The 21,077-nt window shown below is 41.6% G+C and overlaps 1 protein-coding gene across 23 annotated transcripts in view; it reads left to right on the plus strand.

Annotated features, from left to right (window-relative positions):
* ARHGEF3 (Rho guanine nucleotide exchange factor 3) overlaps positions 1-19,025 on the plus strand; it is a 348,474-nt gene extending 329,449 nt beyond the window's left edge. For 19 of the 23 annotated variants that reach the window (XM_078351854.1, XM_078351855.1, XM_078351856.1 and 16 more), the window contains 3 exons: positions 5,417-5,587; positions 11,258-11,444; positions 16,825-19,025. In XM_078351854.1, coding sequence (XP_078207980.1) covers positions 5,417-5,587; positions 11,258-11,444; positions 16,825-17,177 — 711 coding nt within the window. In that variant the 3' untranslated portion in view covers positions 17,178-19,025. The remainder of the gene's footprint in view (positions 1-5,416; positions 5,588-11,257; positions 11,445-16,824) is intronic. The other 4 variants (XM_035273881.3, XM_035273880.3, XM_035273878.3 and 1 more) reach the window with 2 other exon arrangements.
* Positions 19,026-21,077: the final 2,052 nt, after the last annotated feature.

Consider the following 21,077-nt stretch of genomic DNA (forward strand, 5'->3'; position numbering starts at 1 on the left):
CCTGATTCATGTATTCAATGCATCTGGCGGGCCGAACACAGATCAGGCCCCCAGTACAGGGCAGATGGGGGATGCAGGCCCTGGGGTTAAGGCCCATATCACTTCATCATGTCTGTTTTTATTACCGGGAGGAGTGCGATAGAGTTGCCTCCCCTCCATATTTCATCCCAGCAAGTGTGTGGTCTGCAGGAATAAAAAAACAGGGAGCATGAGCTACTCGAAGTCATGACTTTTTTGAAGCACAGGAACCTGTTCTGAGTTACTGTAAAGATTTTTTAATATGGAGCATGAAAGAATACTGTTCTGTTTTTTTAAAAAAAATACCCAGTGAGCTAAAGTTTGAATTTAAAAATATGTAAGGATATGATCGTGTGTAATATAAAAGGATGTGCCAATAACCAATTTCCCTAGTGCATAAAGTATGAAGCCATTTTCAAAAGTTGAGTCTGCACCTAGTTATTCAGGCTGATCTGTGCATGCAACATGGTATACTTGCATTTGAAAATGTCTGCAAAACCAGTCTTCAAAATGCCTACTTACCCGGTATATGCACAGGATTTTTTTTCCCCTTCTTTACAAAGTCCTGGAGGCATTATCCAGATGAACAGAATTATTTAGCCCTGTACTCTTGGGTGCGTTGTGAATGTTTGATAAACATAAAACCCATAGCGCCCATGTAGCTTGACTTACATATCCCCTGAATAAATTTTCCATCTTTGAAAAGGGAAAAATCAGAGAGCGCTAAGTAAATTGCTTGCATTCCAAGGGAGTTGATTGCATGCAGGCCTATGATTAGATCTCAAAAATATCTTGCCTTTAATGTAGCACCTAAACTACCACATCTTTATTGCAATTTCAGTTTGTTTATTTATTTATTTAAAGATGGGGTTTCTCCACATTGGTCAGGCTGGTCCCGAACTCTCGACCTCAGGTGATCCACCCACCTTGGCCTCCCAAAATGCTGGGATTACAGGCATCTTTATTACAACTCCTTAATGTTGTGAGGGTTGATAAAAATTTTTTCCCAAAAAAGGACTTCTTAAAATGGGATTTTGTATATTCAGATAGTCCAGAGAACTCGGTTGTTTAATGTTTTAAATCCTAAGGATATTTTTGGCCAGAAAATAATCCTGCAGAGTATCTGTTCCCCCCATCCACCACTGTTTCTCAACTCCTTAAGAAAAAAAATCACTGAAATCAGTAGGAAAAACAATCCTGCTTTTGATGCAGCAGCCATGAAGACTGCTATTCTTGGTTCATGGCAGGAGCCAGTGAGTATCGTAGCACAGGGGACCGGGCAGTCAGGGCTTTCAGATTCCTCTTTGAGGATGATGAGTCCAGCATGTGTGGGCTTAATCTTTGTACTGTTACCAGGTATCTCTTATCATCTCCCTCTACCAGTCCCTTCCTTCAGTTAGAACCCGGTAAGAGATGCAACAATAAATTTAATTTAAACACACAACTGCCATGACTGTTGGCTCTTGGCAACCTGCTGTATGCCTGAAATTCTGCAAAGTAAATCTCTCTCAAGGACCAACACAGAGTCCGGGCACGGTGGTTCATGCCTATAATCCAACGTGGGAGCATAACCTGAGGTCGGGAGTTTGAGACCAGTCTGACCAACATTGAAGAAACCCTGTCTCTACTAAAAATACAAAATTAGCCAGGCTTGGTGGCACACACCTATAATCCTAGCTACTCAGGAGGCTGAGGCAGGAGAATCATTTGAACCCGGGAGGCAGAGGTTGCAGTGAGCCGAGATCACTCCATTGTACTCCAGCCTGGCAACAAGAGCAGCACTCCATCTCAAAAAAAAAAAAAAAAAAAAAGCAACAATGCAGAGAGATAAGACCCTCATGATATTCAGGTAGACAGAAATATAAAACATTATTTTTAATAAATGAAAACAGACCCAGAGTTATTATAATGTATACATAGAACATGAAGTGAGAACACTGATTGTTTCCATTGTTTTCTCTCTGTTTTTCAAAGACCAGTGAAAGAAGCAGTATTTGAAACTAATCATAGCTGCCTGAGGAACCGCCATGGCATTTGAGTTTATTAATCTTCATGTGATATGCCAGCTGTTCAGTTCCTGAGTTAAATTAGGAAATGAACACATATTTATGACTATAGTGCATCTTCTTTCTGGTTTCCTGGATACTTGCAGGCAACTCAGAAAATTGACACAAGTACTCATTAATTCCAGCTGTCCAGGTACACCTGCTAACAGCTAACTGATAAACTGCAGCCTCTAATGCTGAGGTCTTCAAGAGTAAGGAAAAAGCACGGATTTCACTACATACTAAATAATATGGAAAGGTAAAAGGATAAAGTAGTCATAACACAGTTGCTCAGATACCTCCCATTTGTTTTAAGCTTTTTGAAGGCAGGAATCCTCTCATTTCTTTGAATGCTACCACTTAGTCTGACATGGAACAGGTTCTCAATAAACATTAAATGAATATGAAGAATGAATCATGGCTTTAGTATATTTTGTGAATTTTTTTTGTCTTGAAAGTAACGGTGAATAATCAGTCATTTTTGAAAATCAAGAAAGGAAAAAACTATGAAAGTATACCAAAGTATTCTGCTATTTACTGTTTTATGTTAACAAAACTCAAATTACTTTTACAGGATTTATGTTGAATATTACATTGACATCAAAGGCCAAAAAGCTTCTTTTATAACACTAAAGAGGCTGAATTTTTTTAAATAATGTGTGTTTTTTTTTTTAATCAAAGTAGTGAGTGCTATGACCACAATTTGGGAAATAGAGAAAATAATAAAGAAGTCTTTGAAACTCTTGTGTCAGAGTACCCAGGTACAGAAATGAACAGATTATGCCTCTCTCCATAGGATACATTCACTAGACTTCAGCTCAAAGCTGTAAGATCTTCTGTCAAACTTGTGTGGAAGTACAAAAGTTATGACTGAGTAATAGTTTTTACCCAATTGCTTTTGGCAGACAATATCATTTTACTGGCATATGAAAAATAATTACTTGGCCAGACGCAGTGACTCACGCCTGTAATCCTAGCACTTTGGGAGGATGAGATGGGCAGATCATTTGAGTCCAAAAGTCAGAGACCAGCGTAGGCAACGTAGCAAAACCCCATCTCTATGAAAAATGCAAAAATTAGCCACATGTGGTGGTGCATGCCTGTGGTCCCAGCTACTGGGGAGGCTGAGGCAGGAGGATCATGTGAGCCCCAGAGTCAGGGGTTGCAGTGAGCCAAGATGGCACTACTGCACTCCAGCCTGGGTGACAGAATGAAACCCTATCTCAATTGAAAAGAAGAAAAATAATTACTTAGCAATCCTATATAGAATTAATTCTAGATAGAATTTATTACTATTTTAATACATGGTAACTTCTGACTGAGCAAAGTCCTCTTTTCAAACCTTGTTTTTCAGAGATTGGCTTTTCTTTTTTCTCTTTTTATCTTTTTTTTTTTCTGGTGTCATAGGCTTCGTATATTCTTTTTTTTTTTTTTTTTGATTGGCTTTTCTTTTAAGTAAATGTGATGAAGAAGAGGCCTTACCAACGTTCTCCATATGTTAAGTACTTTTCAGTTAACACCACAAGAATGATGGAACTGTTGGTCTTTTCACTTGTAGGGCACAGAGAATCCTGCAAAGGAAATCATTAGTTTGCCTGTGATTGGTGTCATGGAGATTTTTTTTTTTTTTTGAGACAGAGTTTCGCCCTTGTTACCCAGGCTGGAGTGCAATGGTGTAATCTCAGCTCACCGCAACCTCTGCCTCCTGGGTTCAGGCAATCCTCTGGCCTCAGCCTCCCGAGCAGCTGGGACTACAGGCATGCGCCACCATGCCCAGTTAATTTTTGTATTTTTAGTAGAGACGGTGTTTCACCATGCTGACCAGGATGGTCTCGATCTCGTGACCTCGTGATCCACCAGACTCGGCCTCCCAAAGTGCTGGGATTACAGGCGTGAGCCACCGCACCCGGCCCGTTTTTTTGTTTTTTTGAGATGGAGTCCTACTCTATTGCCCAGGCTGAAGAGAAGGGGCATGTTCTCAGCTCACTGCAACCTCCACCTCCCAGGTTGAAGTGATTTTCCCACCTCGGCTTCCCAAGTAGCTGGAATTACAGGTGGGCACCACCTTGCTTGGCTAATTTTTTTTTTTTTTGTATTTTTAGTAGAGATAGGATTCACCCTGTTGGCCAAGCTGGTCTGGAACTCCAGACCTCAAGTGATCCACCTGTCTTGGCCTCCCAAAATGCTGGGATCACAGGCATGAAACACCATGCCCAGCCTGGTGTCATTGAGTTTTTCTTAACTAATTTCTCATCCCTCTGTTTTCTAGCATTTTCTAACATTTAGATATATTCATATGACAGAATAATGACACATCAGAATACATATCCACTGATCACATCTCAGTCAGCATTCTTGTTTTTGTATTGACAGCATTGCATCCACCATTGCTTTGGAAACTTCTGCCCAAACTTACTCACTCACGTGGGCTCTAGACCCTGGGTGTGAGTGTATTTATACAGACTATCCCCATCATTATGCTGGTGTCTTTTTTTCCTAGTTTTTCTCTGTTCTTTATAAACATTTATGTTATGTCACTGAAAAAGATATCCAGGCCAGGCATGGTAACTCATGCCTGTAATCCCAACACTTTGGAAGGCTGAGGTGGGCAGATCACTTGAGCTCTGGAGTTTGAGACTAGCCTGGGCAACATGGTGAAACCCATCTCTACTAAAAATACAAAAATTATCTGCACATGGTGACAGATGCCTGTCATCTCAGCTATTCGGGAGGCTGCGGAAGTAGAATCACTTGAACCTGGGAGGCAGAGGTTGCAGTGAGCCGAGATTGTGCCATCGCACTCCAGCCTGGGCAACAAGAGTGAAACTCCATGTCAAAAAATAAAAATATCCAAACCATTTGTTCAAACCCAATTTGCAAATACTGTTTGTACATTAAATTTAGTACATGTAGGGAGACATTGAAGCTATTAATAGTGTCACATCCTCAAAGACAGTCCTTCTTTTAGACTCTTACATTCTGCTTTGTTTTCTCTCCTTAGCTGATTTTTTTCTATGGCTACATTTTCAACATTGTGAGCACGTTTTAAGAAGTGTACTGCCTGGAGCTCAGTACTTATTCCTTCCTCCCAGATAAAATTATACATCAATATTAGTTTTACATATAATACAAATATCTTTATATGTGTACAAATAAATGTGTGTGTGTATGTGTACAGATGGATAGATGCAGTATACTAAAATAATTTATTTTTTATCTTTTCCCAAAGTAGCAATTTAGATAACAGAATTAGATCCAGGTGTGTCCTGGTGTCCTTCTAGGCTGAGCCCTTAAGACTTGGTGTGCACAAATTGCTGCGTTCCTCCATACTTAATTTTCCTCTGTTTCCATAGATAAACATCATTCAGGGAATAGTGGCAGAAATCAACACCAAGACTGGGGAATCGGAATGCCGCTATTATAAAGAGCGGCTTCTTTACTTGGAAGAAGGTCAGAAAGACTCTCTGATCGACAGCTCTCGAGTCTTGTGTTGTCATGGTGAACTGAAGAACAATCGGGGTGTGGTAAGTAGTTACCCTCCTTAAGCAGTCTCTTCCTGGGCCTCCTCTATCCCTAATTCATTTGATGTGGAGCCTCCTCTTACAATTTTTTCCCTATCAAGGATCATCTTTGTTTTGTTTTTGTTTTTGTTTGAAATGGAGTCTCGCTCTGTCACCCAGGCTGGCTCACTGCAACCTCCTCCTTCCTAGGTTCAAGCAGTTCTCATGCTTCATCCTCCTAAGTAGCTGGGACTGTAGGTACCTGCTACCATGTCCAGCTAATTTTTATATATTTTTTTAAGTAGAGACAGGATTTCACCATATTGGCCAAGGTAGCCTCAAACTCCTGACCTCAAGTGATCCCACCTCTGCCTCTCAAAGTGCTGGAATTACAGGCGTGAGCCACTGTGCCTGGCCTTCATTCTTTCAAAAATTGCTTTTTCAGTGTCATTTATATCACAGGATCATATGTGTACATGTGTATATATTCATATTTTGTAATGTTATGGATCAGTACATATTCAAAAAGAATTTTGGAAACCAACATAGGGTTCCCAGCTGTTTATTTTGTTTGATTGTTAGTTTGAAAAACAAATGCAGAATGGTTAGCTTCTCTTACTTTGATTTCTGAAAATAAAGGATGATCTTAATAAGATGTTAGAGGGATTTAATCTCAGAAAAACAGCTCTTCAGTTTAATGCATTTAACTGCTTTCTTGTGAATTGGGACCCATCCACAGACTGGCATTTTGAAACCAGTTTTTTTTTTTTAAATAACAATCTATCTTTTGTCAGCTGCATATTTAGCTTCGACTTATAGATATCCCATTTCCTGGCTTTTATTCCTGAGTAGATACTGAAATGGTTCCTCCTCGGTTATCATAGCAACTGTGCAAATCTCCCGTGGAGCACTTAATATAGTGAGTTACGGTTCTCCATTTGTCTGTCAGTATATTCCATTACATTATGTTATTTTAGTTGGGGGACTGTGGTTTTTCAAACCTAGAACCTGTTACGGGGACCTGGCACATACTGGGTACTCAATAAACTAATGCTTATTTAAAGGGAAAGATGAATTTGAATTATATGAGAGTTCAAAATTCATTCAACTCACCAAGCTATTTGTATAGTCAGTAGAAATGTGTGTGTGTGTGTGTGTGTGTGTGTGTGTGTGTTTAAATTTCTGTGTTGAGACAGGCATTGGAAGAGAGACTCTGCATTTTTTATTGTATTTTGTCTTCAGTATCTAGCCAACCCTTAGAATGAAAGCCAAAACTAAGTTGAAGAGTTCTCAATAAAGTTTTGATAATTCAAGGAACACCCTCTTAGCCTAGACTGAGCAGGCTTAGAAATATTACTTGAAATCAGTGAGTACATGTCATAACCCATTATCAGGGATGCTATGGATCCAGCCAACGGATGGTACAATGGGAGTAATGAGGCCTGTGAAGTCTGTTGCTTAAAGATGTGTGTCTGTGGGACTAGAGAGTTACTGATTGCTAGAAAGCTGCCTTCTGTTTCTTACTTATTTTCAGAAAGCACCTGTGGACATCTAGTATCTGACACCAAGCTCCTTGAATGTTCTTTCTAGGTAGCCCAATGAGAAACAGGAAAATGTGCTTCTCCATAGGGCATAAGCCTATTATCTTTCTGTACATCAGTCAAGGACTGATGGTTAGATGTGCCTAGGGCATAAAGATGAACTCTAGTTTTTATTGCAGGCAGACAGATGTTTGAGAACAAAGATAGTTGGGGTGGGTTTTTTTCCCCCAGTAGAGTTGTGAAGGTCACTGCGAATAAAGTCTTAGATCAGAAAAAAAGCACAATAGTTTGAGGGCAGGAAGGAACTGAAACTAATAAGAGAAATAATCAGTGAGCATTCATAAATGAGATTTTTTTTCTTTGTTTTGTTTTTGAGACAGAGTCTGGCTCTGTTGCCCAGGCTGGAGTGCAGTGGCAGAGTCTTGGCTCACTGCAACCTCTGCCTTCCGGGTTCAAGCAGTTCTGATGCCTCAGCCTCCCAAGTAGCTGGGATTACAGGTGCCTGTCACCATGCTCAGCTAATTTTTGCATTTTTAATAGAGATGGCGCTTCACCATGTTGGCCAGGCTGGTCTCAAATCGCTCACCTCAAGTGATCCACCCACCTCAGCCTCCCAGAGTGCTGGGATTACAGACATGAGCCACTGTGCCTGGTCATTGTATTTTTAAAAGGTTGCCTGGACAATCTCAGTTCAAACTGCCCACCTTGGCTGGAAGATTGATTGAAGTAGAAACAGTGTCAAGATCTGATTATTCTGGGCTGGGTGCGGTGGCTCACGCCTGTAATCATAGCATTTTGGGAGGCCAAGGCAGGCGGATCACAGGGTCAAGAGATCAAGACCATCCTGGCCAACATGGTCAAATCTCATCTCTACTAAAAAATACAAAAATTAGCTGGTCATGGTGGCGCAAGCCTGTAAGTCCCAGCAACTCGGGAGACTAAGCCAGGAGAATCGCTTGAACCAGGAGGCAGAGGCTGCAGTGAGCTGAAAGCACACCACTGCACTCCAACCTGGAGTCAAAGCAAGACTCTGTCTCAAAAAAAAAAATCTGATTATTCTAAATATTATACATTTAAACAGTGCCCAAAACAAAATTCTTAACACATTATTTCCATAACTTTGTCACAGCTACCACACCAAAAAGCCTTTAACTTGGTTATTTTGTGCTTTATCCTTTTTTTTTTTTTTTTTTTTTTTTTTTTGAGATGGAGTCTTGCTCTGTCACCCAGGCTGGAGTGTGGTAACTCGATCCTGGCTCACTGCAACCTTCACCTCCCTGGTTCAAGTACTTTCCCTGCCTCATCTTCCCTAGTAGCTGGGATTACAGGCACCCAGCACCATGCTTGGCTAATTTTTTTGTATTTTTAGTAGAGACAGTGTTTCACCATGTTGGCCAGACTGGTCTCAAACTCCTGACCTCAGGCAATCTGCCCACCTCAGCCTCCATTACAGGCATGAGCCACCACACTTGGCCTATCCTATTTTTTAGTCTTCTTAAATATACATTTTATTACCTCTGACCAAGATTTGGCTGTATTTTGTTTCTGTGTTTGGGAGTTAGTAGGGATGGGGATGGGAGACCTACGAGTTTCTTTTCTCCCAAATTTAAAATGATCTAATAATATCGAATGTGCTCCCACTATCACAAGTCAAAATTCTAATCTGAAGTTTTTAATTCAGTTTCCATTTTTGTTTTAGATTCAGGGAGTACATGTGCAAGTTTGTTACAAGGATATATTGCAGGTGCTGAGAATGCGCTTCTATTGATCCCATTACCTAGACAGTGAACAGAGTACTCAATAGGAAGTTTTTCAGCCCTTGCTCCTCTCACTTCCTCTTTCCTTTTAGAGTCCCCAGTGTCTGTTGTTTCTATCTTTTTGTCCATGTGAATCCAAGCTTAGGTCCCACTTACAAGTGAGAACCTCTCTTCTTCTGGTCTCTCCCCTTTAATACCCCTGGATTGACATTCCCAAATGTTTCCACCAGAGAGATAGAACCTAACTGCAAAGTTGTGGATATTTTCGCTTCAGTTGCTAAGCACTTCCAAACTGTGAGAGGAGTCTGGCACTTAGAGTTGAATGGAGCAAATTTACCCCACAGAACACACCTGCTTTTATAACGGGGCCTGAAACAAGCCTTCATTTTTGCAATTTTCTTTCTTTCTTTTTTTTTTATTTTTTTTTAATTTATTTATTTTTTAAAGACAGGGTTTCACCGTGTTGGCCAGGCTGGTCTTAAACGCCTGACCTCAGGTGATCCGCCCGCCTCGGCCTCCCAAAGTGCTGAGATTACAAGCGTGAGCCACCACACCCGGCCCATTTTTGCAATTTTCCTTTTGCCCACAACACACACATCAGTTGTCAACTTTTTAAGCCTCTTCTGAGAACCAAGGTTTGTTCTGATTAACTTAACTGAGAAGGAAAATGTTCATCTTTTTTTTTTTTGAGATGGAATTTCCCTCTTGTCACCTATGCTAGAGTGCAGTGACACAATCTTGGCTCACTGCAACCTCCGCCTCCCAGGTTCAAGTAATTCTCCTGCCTCAGCCTCCCAAGTAGCTGGGATTACAGGTGTCTATCACTATGCCTGGCTAATTTTTGTTTTTAGTAGAGACAGGGTTTCACCATGTTGGCCAGGCTGGTCTTGAACTCCTGACCGCAGGTGATCTACCCGCCTTAGCCTCCCAGAGTACTGGGATTACAGGTGTGAGCCACTGCACCCAGCCTGATCATCCTTCTTTGTGACTGTGGCACCATACTCTGGTTCCCTTAGGAACAAGCAGTGTTCTGACTTGAAGTTCCTGGATAAAACTGATAATGACTCTGGTTGAAGGAACAAGTGTTTTGTTTTGAGACGGAGTTTTGCTTTTGTTACCCAGGCTGGAGTGCAATGGCGCGATCTCGGCTCACTGCACCCTCCACCTCCTGGGTTCAGGCAATTCTCCTGCCTCAGCCTCCTGAGTAGCTGGGATTACAGGCACGCGCCACCATGCCCAGCTAATTTTTTGTATTTTTTTAGTAGAGACAGGGTTTCACCATGTTGACCAGAATGGTCTTGATCTCTTGACCTCGTGATCCACCCGTCTCAGCCTCCCAAAGTGCTGGGATTATAGGCATGAGCCACTGTGCCCAGCCCAGGAACAAGTGTTTTTATGGGCCTGGGAAGCGAAGATTAATATTAGCTTTGCTATACCAGTCTCATTTTTTATAGACTATTGTTAATTTTGATCTTTTAGAATTTTTTTTTTTTTTTTTTTTAGACAGTCTCACTCTGTCACCCAGGCTGAAGCGCAGTGGTGTGATCTTGGCTCACCACAACTTATACCTCCTAGGTTTGAACGATTCTCCTGCCTCAGCCTCCCAGGTAGCTGGGATTACAGGCACCAGCCACCTTGCCCAGATAGGGGCTTTTTTGTTTATTGTTCTTTTGTTTTTTGTGATAGAGTCTTGCTCTGTCACCAGGTTAGAGTGCAATGGTGTGATCTCAACTCACTACAACCTCTGCCTCCTGGGTTCAAACGATTCTCCTGCCTCAGCCTCCTGGGTAGCTGGGATTATAAGCGTCTGCCACCACACCTCGGCAATTTTTTTATTTTTAGTAGATGGGGTTTCACCATTTTGGCCAGGCTGTTCTCAAACTCCTGACCTCATGATCCGTCTGCCTTGGCCTTCCAAAGTGCTAAGATTCCAGATGTGAGCCACCATGTCTGGCCTGAGCACTTAGAATTATATTAAGTAATATAAACCAAAGCCAGGAGAGTGCTAAGTTATTTTCTGTTCATTGCCTTCTTGATTCTATTCCCCTTTCTCATTTTTTCTTATAGGAGCTGGGGCATGTATGTCTGTACAGGTTGTGAGTTGCAATGTGAATAGGGACCCCAAAGTTGGCAACCCTGACTGCAGGTGTCTGTAGGAAGAAAGGCTTCCTCCACTGAGTCTCTAGGGAGGTGTTTCTACAGGAAGCGTAGTGGACATATCTGGAAATGCCTCCGACATGCCCAACTCTGGTTCTCCTGGAGGTAGATTTGAACCTAGGAGTTCATAATCCAGTGTGCACCTGGTACCTAGGGACCTCTCTATCCACAGAGGTCAACAAATCAGCCACTCATTACATTATTGCTTAGCAAAAGCACTGTGGATTCTTTTCTTCTAGAAACTGCACGTTTTCCTGTTCCAAGAAGTGCTTGTGATCACTCGAGCCGTCACCCACAATGAGCAGCTTTGTTACCAGCTGTACCGTCAGCCGATCCCCGTGAAGGACCTCCTGCTGGAAGACCTGCAGGACGGAGAAGTGAGACTGGGTGGCTCCCTGCGAGGGGCATTCAGCAACAATGAGAGAAGTATGGAGGCTGTCAGGGTTGACCTGTTGAACTTTCTTGGCCCTGGTAGTTTGGAGGGAATGGGAGGCCGGTGGAAAGAGAAAAGCCACAGGCTTGAAGTAAAACTGCATTTGAATGCTGTCTCATCACTTCCTGATTATGTACTTTGTTTAGCCACTATGATTCTCAGTTTCCCATCTGCAAAATGGAAATGCATACATACCTCCTTCATAAGGTTGTCGTAAAGATTTAGTAAGATACTCTAAGTGAATCCGTCTGCACTTAGTCCTCCTTAAGTTCCCTTTCTCTTTTTCCATTGGAAAAAAACATGCTTACTACCAGTTAGTCCCTATATGTGTACCAGTTATATTACGGTGGGTTTTGCAGTTGAACTGGTAGACTTGTCCCTAAAGAGACTTAAGAATGGTCAACTGCAATGTGGGTTCATCTGTAACATTACTCAATGGGCCTAACTTAACACTTAATTAAAAAAATTAACTAAAAGAAGCCAAGATAGCAATATCTATTGAGTATCTAACATGTGTCAAGCACTGTTCTAGCACTAATATAGATGGTGAATCAAGCAGATTAACTTTCTTCCCCTATGGAGTTTGCATTGTGATGGAGGAGAAAGATGATAAATAAATAAATACTCTAGGTGTTGTTAAGAAAACTTAAAACCCAGTAAGAGAATAGAAAGGGATAGCAATAGGAGATCTGTTTTCTTTTTCTTTTTATTTATTTTTGAGACAGAAGTCTTACTCTGTTGCCTAGGCTGGAGTGTGGTGGTGCAATATCGGCTCACTGCACCCTCTGCCTCCTGGGTTCAAGTAGCTTGTGCCTCACCCTCCCAAGTAGCTGGGAATACAGGTGCATGCCACCATGCCTGGCTAATTTTTGTATATTTAGTAGAGACAAGGTTTCACCATGTTGGCCAGCCTGGTCTCAAACTCCTGACCCCAAGTGATCTGCCCACCTCTGCCTCCCAAAGTGCTGGGATTACAGGTGTGAGTCACCATGTCCTAACTGGGGGTCTATTTTAAATGAGATAGAGAGCACTTCTTTGAGAAAGTAACATTTGAGCTTCCTGGATTAACATAGGCATCATATTGTCAAAGTAATTAGTATGTACTGCCTCCTACCTACTAATCAGTCTGTCTACCCTAGTAGGAGGAGTAGTAGTAGAAATAAGAGCTTATGGGAGGAGGATCCAAGATGGCTGATCGCTAACATCTCGGGATTGCAGCTCTCAGTTAAAGCGCAGAGAACTAGAGGACGCCACACTTTCAGACAAATTCAGGTCGCTCACGGAGCAGAAGATCCCCATGGAGGAGTCACACGGGTCGCCAGCACGACTCTTGTGGCTGGGGCAGCGGTTTCGCCGGCACCTCGGCGCGGCAGCTCTCGGAGCAGAGTAAACAGGGCTGGCTCCGCTTCTGACTGAGGTTTGGAGGACCCACACGGGCCCCCAGTACGACTCCTGAGGCCGGCGCAGCGGCTGTGACAGCACCTTGGCGTGGCAGCTCTCGGCGCAGAGTAAACGAGACTGGTTCCCCTTCTGACCGAGGTTTGGAGCCCCGGGAAGCCAGAGTCACCTATTTCGGACACAAGAAGGAAGCCAGACAGGAGAATCCTGGGCAGAAAAGCACCATCAGTCTTAACGCTGCTGTTCTGGCCCTGGGAACTAACAACTTGGACGTCCACTCAAGAGACCTAATCTGAAAGTTGGTAATTTCAAAGACGACAGAAGGATAAATTTACAATGATGGGAAGAACCAGCGTAAAAAAGCTGAGAATACTCAAAATCAGAACGCCTCTTCCTCTAAAGATGATCACAGTTCCACATCAACAATGGAACAAGGCTTGATGGAGAACGAGCGCATCCCAATAACAGAATCACTCTTCAGGGAATGGATAATAAGAAACTTCTGTGAGTTAAAAGAACATGTTGTAGCCCAACGTAAAGAAACTAAGAACTTCGAAAAAAGGTTTGACGAAATCCTATTGAGAATAGACAACTTAGAGAGGAATATAAGTGAATTAATGGAACTGAAGAATACAATACAGGAACTCCGAGAAGTATGCACAGGTTTAAACACTCGAATTGTTCAAGCAGAAGAAAGGATATCAGAGGTCAAAGTCCAACTTAATGAAATAAAACAAGAAGACAAGATTAGAGAACAAAGGATAAAAGGGAATGAGCAAAGTCTCCAAGAAATGTGGGACTATGTGAAAAGACCAAATTTACGTTTGATAGGTGTACCTGAAAATGCGACGGAGAGAATGAATCCAAGTTGGAAAATACCCTCCAGGATATTATTCAGGAAAATTTTCCTAAACTAGCAAAGCAGGTCAATATTCAACCCCAGGTAATACAGAGAACACCACAAAGATATTCCTTAAGAAGAGCAACCCCAAGGCACATAATCGTTAGATTCACCAGGGTTGAAATGAAGGAGAAAATACTAAGGGCAGCCAGAGAGAAAGGTCAGGTTACCCACAAAGGCAAGCCTATCAGACTTACAACACATCTCTCAGTAGAAACTCTACAAGCCAGAAGAGAGATATTCAACATCCTCAAAGAACAGAACCTTCAGCCCAGAATTTCATATCCAGCCAAACTAAGCTTCACAACTGAAGGAAAAATAAAATCTTTTACGAACAAGCAAGTACTCAGAGATTTTATTACCACCAGGCCTGCTTTACAAGAGCTTCTGAAAGAAGCATTACACACAGAAAGAAACAACCAGTATTAGCCTTTCTAAAAATATACCAAAAAATAAAGAGCACCAACATAAAGAAGAATTTACATCAATGAATGGATAAAACAGCCAGTTAACATCAAATGGCAGTAACCCTAAATTTAAATCGACTAAATCCCCCAATCAAAAGATACAGCCAAAACCCAACAGCATGTTACATGCAGACCTGTTTCACATGCAAGGATACACAAAGACTCAAAACAAAGGGATGGAGAAAGATTTACCAACCAAATGGAGAGCAAAAATAAATAAATAAATAAAAAGCAGGAGTTGCAATTCTCGTATCGGATAAAATAGATTTTAAAGCAACAAAGATAGTGGTAAAAGGATCAATGCAACAACAAGAGCTAACGATCCTAACACCCAGATACATAGAGACTTAGATTCAATGAGACAGAAAATTAATAAGTATATCAAGGACTCGAACTCAGATCTGGAATAAGTAAACTTAAATATTTATAGAGCTCTCCACTTCAAATACACAAAATATACATTCTTGTCAATACCACATCACACCTCCTCATAGGTTTAAATGAAACATTGACTGGCCATTATTAATACCCATTTTTTTTCAGAATAAAGAATATTTCCATTCACCCTCCCTCTTTCTCTTTCTTCCTCTCCTTTACTCATTTTTTTTCTTTCCTTCTCTCAAAAAAAAAAAGAAAAAAAGAAAAATAAAAAAAGAAATCAACTTGTAAACCTCTAGATCCAGGTCGGCAATGTCTCTCTCATTGCTTGATTTCCTTCCTTCCCTTCCCTCCCTCCCTCCCTCCCTCCCTCCTTCCTTCCTCCCTTCCTCCCTTCCTTTCTCCTTCCCTCCTTCCTCCCAAAAAAAAAAAAAAAAAAAGAAGAGCTTATATTTCTTGAGTACTGACTATGTACCAGGCATTGTATAAGCATGTACATGTATTACATTGATCCCTCATAACAACCATATAAAGTAGGTGCTTGTTTGCTCCATTTTACAAGTTGGAAACTAAGATAGGAAGGAGTTAAGGTACTTGCTCAAGATCAAAGGGTGGAGCCTGAATTTGAAGGACAGAGATTATCTTCTAGCCAAAGACGTCTAGCAGTAAAACATTTTGGCCTCCTCTCCCTCTGTTGCTTAGCCTCTAAGCCATTGGAAGTGGTGGTTCCCAGTCTACTGGCTACAGGATTAGTGCAAAGGGACTGACTACAGATACTTCTGTGAACCAAGCATTGCATGTGGCACGCAGCGCCCATTAAATATCCATTATATTGTTATTAGATAAAATAAGCTGGGTACAGTGGCTTATGCCTGTAATCCCAGCATTTTGGGAGGGCAAAAAGGGCGGGATCACCTGAGGTCAGGAGTTCAAGACCAGTTCTGGCCAAGACGGTGAAACCCCATCTCTACTAAAAAAATAGAAAAATTAGCTGGGCATGGTGGTGTGTGTCTGTAATCTCAGCTACTTGGGAAGCTGAGACAGAAGAATCGCTTGAACCCAGGAGGTAAAAGTTGCAATGAGCTGAGATTGTGCCACTGCACTCCAGAGCAAGACTTGGTCTCAAAAAAAAAAAAAAAAAATTAAAAAGTCTTCTATATTGTGTACTACCATTTTTTTTTTAAATGCTGATAGCTCCTGTTGAGGTAACTAACTTGTAATTTCATTTCACAATGAAACCAAATTTGTCTACATACATCTTCTCCATCATTGGATGCTAAGTATATGGATACTAAGTGTATAGATACTTTCATGTGGAGTAAACATGGGCATGTTTTATTGTTAAAGCCTCTTAAACTGAAAAAAATTCTAGCTTAGTGTACTTGTTGAAATTACAGATTATGAAACCCACTTTAGACCTACCGAATCAGAATCTCTAAGAATAGGGCCTAGGGATTTTTTTAAATTTTTTTCTTTTTTCTTTTTCTTTTTTTTTCTTTTTTTGTGGAGAAAGGGCCTCACTACATTGCCCAGGCTGGTCTCAAACTCCTGAACTCAAGCAGTGCTCCCACTTCAGCCTTCTGAGGGCATCTGTCTTTTTTTTTTTGAGACCAAGTCTTGCTCTGTCACCAGGAGCCAGGCTGGAGTACAGTGGTGCAATCTCAGCTCACTGCAATATCCACCTCCTGGGTTTAAGCAATTCTCTTGCCTCAGCCTCCCAAGTGGCTGGGACTATAGGTGCACGCCACCACGCCCATCTAATTTTTGTATTTTTTAGTAGAGGCGGGGTTTTACCACGTTGGCCAGTATGGTCTCAATCTCTTGACCTTGTGATCCGCCTGCCTCAGCCTCCCAAAGTGCTGGGATTACAGGTGTGAGCCACCACGCCCGGCCTTAACAAGCTCATTCCAAGGGATTTTGTTATGCAGCCAGATTTTGCCACCAGTACTCCAGGCTCCCCTGAATCACTTGACTTTGTTGTTCCAAGATGATCTCCACCTGGTAGTCTCTGAGAGCAGTGAGGGCAGCTGAACGCTAGACCCATGTCAACCCCAACTCCCTGATGGTGGCTGCAGGGTGGAGCTGAGCCATATCGTGGCTCACTGGGAAACGTTTTGTAATCAGAGATAACTGCCGTGGATTCTGGGGATTAGTGTCACTACATACGTTCTCTTTGACCTGAGGAAGGATCTGTCCATTGACTATTTTTCATGTGTTTTTCCTTTCTAGTTAAAAACTTCTTCAGAATCAGTTTCAAGAACGGATCCCAAAGTCAGACCCACTCACTACAAGCCAATGACACCTTCAACAAACAGCAATGGCTTAACTGTATTCGTCAAGCCAAAGAAACAGTTTTGTGTGCTGCTGGGCAGGCTGGCGTGCTTGACTCCGAGGGATCATTCCTAAATCCCACCACTGGGAGCAGAGAGCTACAGGGAGAAACAAAACTTGAGCAGATGGACCAATCAGACAGTGAATCAGACTGTAGTATGGACACGAGTGAGGTCAGCCTCGACTGTGAGCGCATGGAACAGACAGACTCTTCCTGTGGGAACAGCAGGCATGTTGAAAGCAACGTCTGACAGAAGCATGCAAACTTCAGGAAGCAGGCCTGCATCTTACCTGTACAGTATTTGCATTCCGCAGATGGAACGGTTTGGAAAAGCACTTTTATATACTTTTGTGACCATGTTGGCCCAGTCTCTTGTATCTGTACCTAGTACTGTAACTGCCAACCTATCTGTGTAAGCTGGAATCTGTGGCAACTGTTACCCTGTGTTGTATTTCACAAGTGTTTGGATGGATGGAGAGGTACTCAAACAAGTTACTTTCAATTGTCCTGCTGGATTAAAAAAAAAAATAGAAAAACAATCCCTAAACTACTGTTTTACGTAGATTGCTTGAAGAGTCCTTCCTCTTGTGCTTCTCTAGTGCTTTCCCAGCTCTTTGATGTGGTGGCTAAGAATTTGGAGGGCCTTGTAAATAGGGCGTGAGAAAGTCACCTGTGTATCGGGATGGTACTAGAGAGAAAATCAGGAAAGACCAGCCCATGAAGTGAACGTGGTTTGATCTTATTCAGCTAGAAAGCTTGAAAACATCCCTGGGGATTCTGAAGGCTTAATTTTGCAAAGGAGGATGCATTGTCTGAACCTTGCAGTGTAATCCAGTGCAAGTTTGATGCAAGAATTTATTAGGACATAAAATAAAGACTGACCTTAAAAGGGTCAGGACAAAAGCAGCTGCCGGTTCTGAATCTTTAACTGAAATGCATGTGGCACCAGGAGATGTCTCTCATAGTTGGTGGCTAGCCTAAAACATCCGAATAGAACCCAAAGGGCCTAGGGAAGCCTGCCCTGCCAGGGTAACAAGAAGGCCCTGTCTTCATTGTGTTTCATCTGCCTAGGCCTACTCATATTTTAGAGAATGAATGAAGCAACAAGGAAGAGAGACCGTGACTCTATCAATGACACTGTTTACAGAAACACAGGAGAGGAATAATTTGGAATGAGAAGCATTTCGTCAGAACCTTCTATGGGCACCATTAAGAGAAAAGCGTGGTCCAGTGTCTTCTGAAAAAGGCCAGAGCCTTGGGCTTTCCTGCTCTGTTTTTGAGTCATCAGTTTGTCATCTCTGGTTCTGTGCTATAACCAGAATTGTAATTACATTCTCCAGAGGCCAATTTCATTAACTCTGATTAATTAGGATCAGCTAGCCAAATTAGTAACCTCTTTGTCCAGCCTTGATTTACAGTACAGGGTAAAGTGCAGACCTTAAAAAAAGCTAACTAAGTATGTAGAAGAGCTCCCTGCAAGTGTAAATATTAAGAATGACCTGTGCAAAATTACCCACACCAGCACTAGTAGTGATTCTAAATTATTGCCAAAAAGTTTTTTTTTAATCTTCTGTCTTTCAAGTTTACAGATAAGTAAGCAGTAAACGCATTGATGTCATTTTATTATGTACATATATCATGTGCATTCAAAGAAGGTGTGTGACAAGATATATCAATATAAAAACAAGGTATATTACTTTATTATTTTTTAAAAACAAAGATATTGTGGTCAGTTTTACCCTGTAAAACATATTTCTCTATTTATAGATCTTAAACATGGTGAATTTTTTCTATTACAAGTTTATTTAAAACTGCTTTGTTTCTCAAGTTGTTATTGATACAGCAAGTGAACCTGCTGCAGACAGAAGCAGAGGAAAGCCAAGAACAGCCTTTTAATGGTGAAGAAAAGAATGAATGATTCTTTGTAGGAGCCATCAGCCACTTTGTAGGACCCATCAGCCAGTGTGCTGGGAAAAGAGGTTTGTCACATGTTGGCCTATGGGAAGAAAGTCAATGAATGTTTTGATGAAATGAATGTTTTTGTATAACAGCCTTAAACTTTTCTGGAAGTATTTCAAATAAATTGCATTAAAATGTCTTCCTCCTTGTGTGCAGTGTTTGCCCTACAAACAAAATACAGGTTTCAGCTGTGCTGCTGGGGAGGTTCTTCCTGAAATTTTTGTTTGTGGTTCCTGAATACAAAGTTTAAAATATGGTGCAGATTGATATAAATACTTTTATTTGGTCTCTCAAAACTTTGCAGAATTCATTTTTTTTTCTTTTGAAACAGGGTCTCACTCTGTCACCCAGGCTGAAGTGTGGTGGTGTGATCGTAGCTCACTGCAGCCTCAAACTCCTGGGCTTACACAATCTTCCTGCCTTTGCCTCCCAAGTAACTGGGATTACAGCTGCACACCACCACATCTGGCTAATTTTTAAATTTTTTTGTAAAGATGGAAGTCTCACTATGTGGCCCAGGCTGGTCTTGAACTCCTGGCCTCAAGTGATCCTTCTGCCACAACCTCCTAAAGTGTTGGGATTATAGGCATGAGCCACTGAGTCTGCCTAGGAACTCATAATTCTAAAATCTGTTTTCTCAAGCATTCTCTATTCATTTACTTACTCATGTGTTCATTTTTAATAACTATCTGGAATTCATACTATGTATAAAGTCAAGTGATAAGTCATAGTTGTTATAGAAAAGAAATGTTGACTCTCACTGCTGATATAGGCAACTGTTGAAACTTGAGGCTAAATAAAAGAAGGCAAATTTCACTTGGAAATTCTTACTGGAATTTTAGTCTACTTTAATTCAAATGATTAGTAGTACTCTTTCTAGGCTGAGTGCAGCGACTACACCTCTATTCCTAGCAGTTTGGAGGCCAAGGCAGGTGAACTGCTTGAGCCCAGGAGTTCAAGACCAGCTCGTTGGGTCCAGCCCACAGACCCTGACTGAGCAATGGATGAAAGACCAGACTGATACAGATATTTTGCCTGTCAGCATGGCTAAGGGGCTCTGCTCCCAGAATCAGCAGCTGCCCCATAAGTTTCCAGCAACCTTTGACAAAGTAAACACTGTTAGAGGGTAATTAACTTTGCTGACCCCCCCCCACCCCCAAGTAGAGAGCAGTCATGCACCCAAAGAATATCAAAGATTGGTCTTAGGACCAATTGAGTAAATAAGCTATTTAGATAAACTCCTCTACATTCCTTTGTATCTACTCCTAGATGTTAGCGCAAGGTAAGGGAGTTAGGTTGCTTTCAGCCATAACCTCTTTCCCAAGGCTTTTGCAAAACCTTCTGGCCTTCTAAGAAGGTTTGCATTTTCTAAAATTTCTCCCACCATCCTAACTCAACTCCTACACCAGCCTAGGCAACATGGCAAGATCTCGTCTCTACAAAAACACAAAAATTAGCCAGGCATGGTGGCATGCACCTGTAGTTCCAGCTACTTGGGAAGCTGAGTTGGGATGATTGCTTGAGCCCAGCAGACAGAGGTTGCAGTGAGCTGTGATCACACCAGTGCACTCCAGCCTGGGTGACAGAGAGAGAACCTGTCTCAAAAAAAAAAGATTAGTACTCTTTCCCACAAAGAGTAGTTTTGTTGTTGTTTTAAAGGCAGGCTTTCTCCATGTTGGTCAGTCTGGTCTTGAATTCCCAACCTCAGGTGATCCATCTGCCTCAGCCTCCCAAAGTGCTGGGATTACTGGCGTGAGCCACTGTGCCTGGCCTAAGAGTAGTTTTTTCTTAGATGAAAAGGCTAAACATTTTTAATCTGTTAGTAGTCAATTCGCAATAGCAGATTGGCCCAATAAAATTGGTAGTTAGTCTTATCTTTACAGTAAGCTGTCACCATTCTCTTTAACATATTGTTACTTCCCAGATTTGGCAAGATATTCACATAAATAAATGTAAGTCTTTATTTTTTTCCTAAATGCAAACTCAATTTTCCTCATTCTCCTATTTTTCTTCTTCCTCCTCCTCCTCCTCCTCTTTTTCATCCATCCTCTTTTGTCACTTCTGCTTTGGCTATTCCCTCCATTTTTCACTCCTATAATTGTACTGACTGTTGATCCTAGAGGATGTATCTTTACAGTATATTAGAAAATGTTTATACTGACATTTTGTGGGTTAGTACAAATGACTGAGG

The sequence above is a fragment of the Callithrix jacchus genome, chromosome 15 (genome assembly GCF_049354715.1).
Source record: "Callithrix jacchus isolate 240 chromosome 15, calJac240_pri, whole genome shotgun sequence".
Lineage (NCBI taxonomy): Eukaryota > Metazoa > Chordata > Mammalia > Primates > Cebidae > Callithrix > Callithrix jacchus.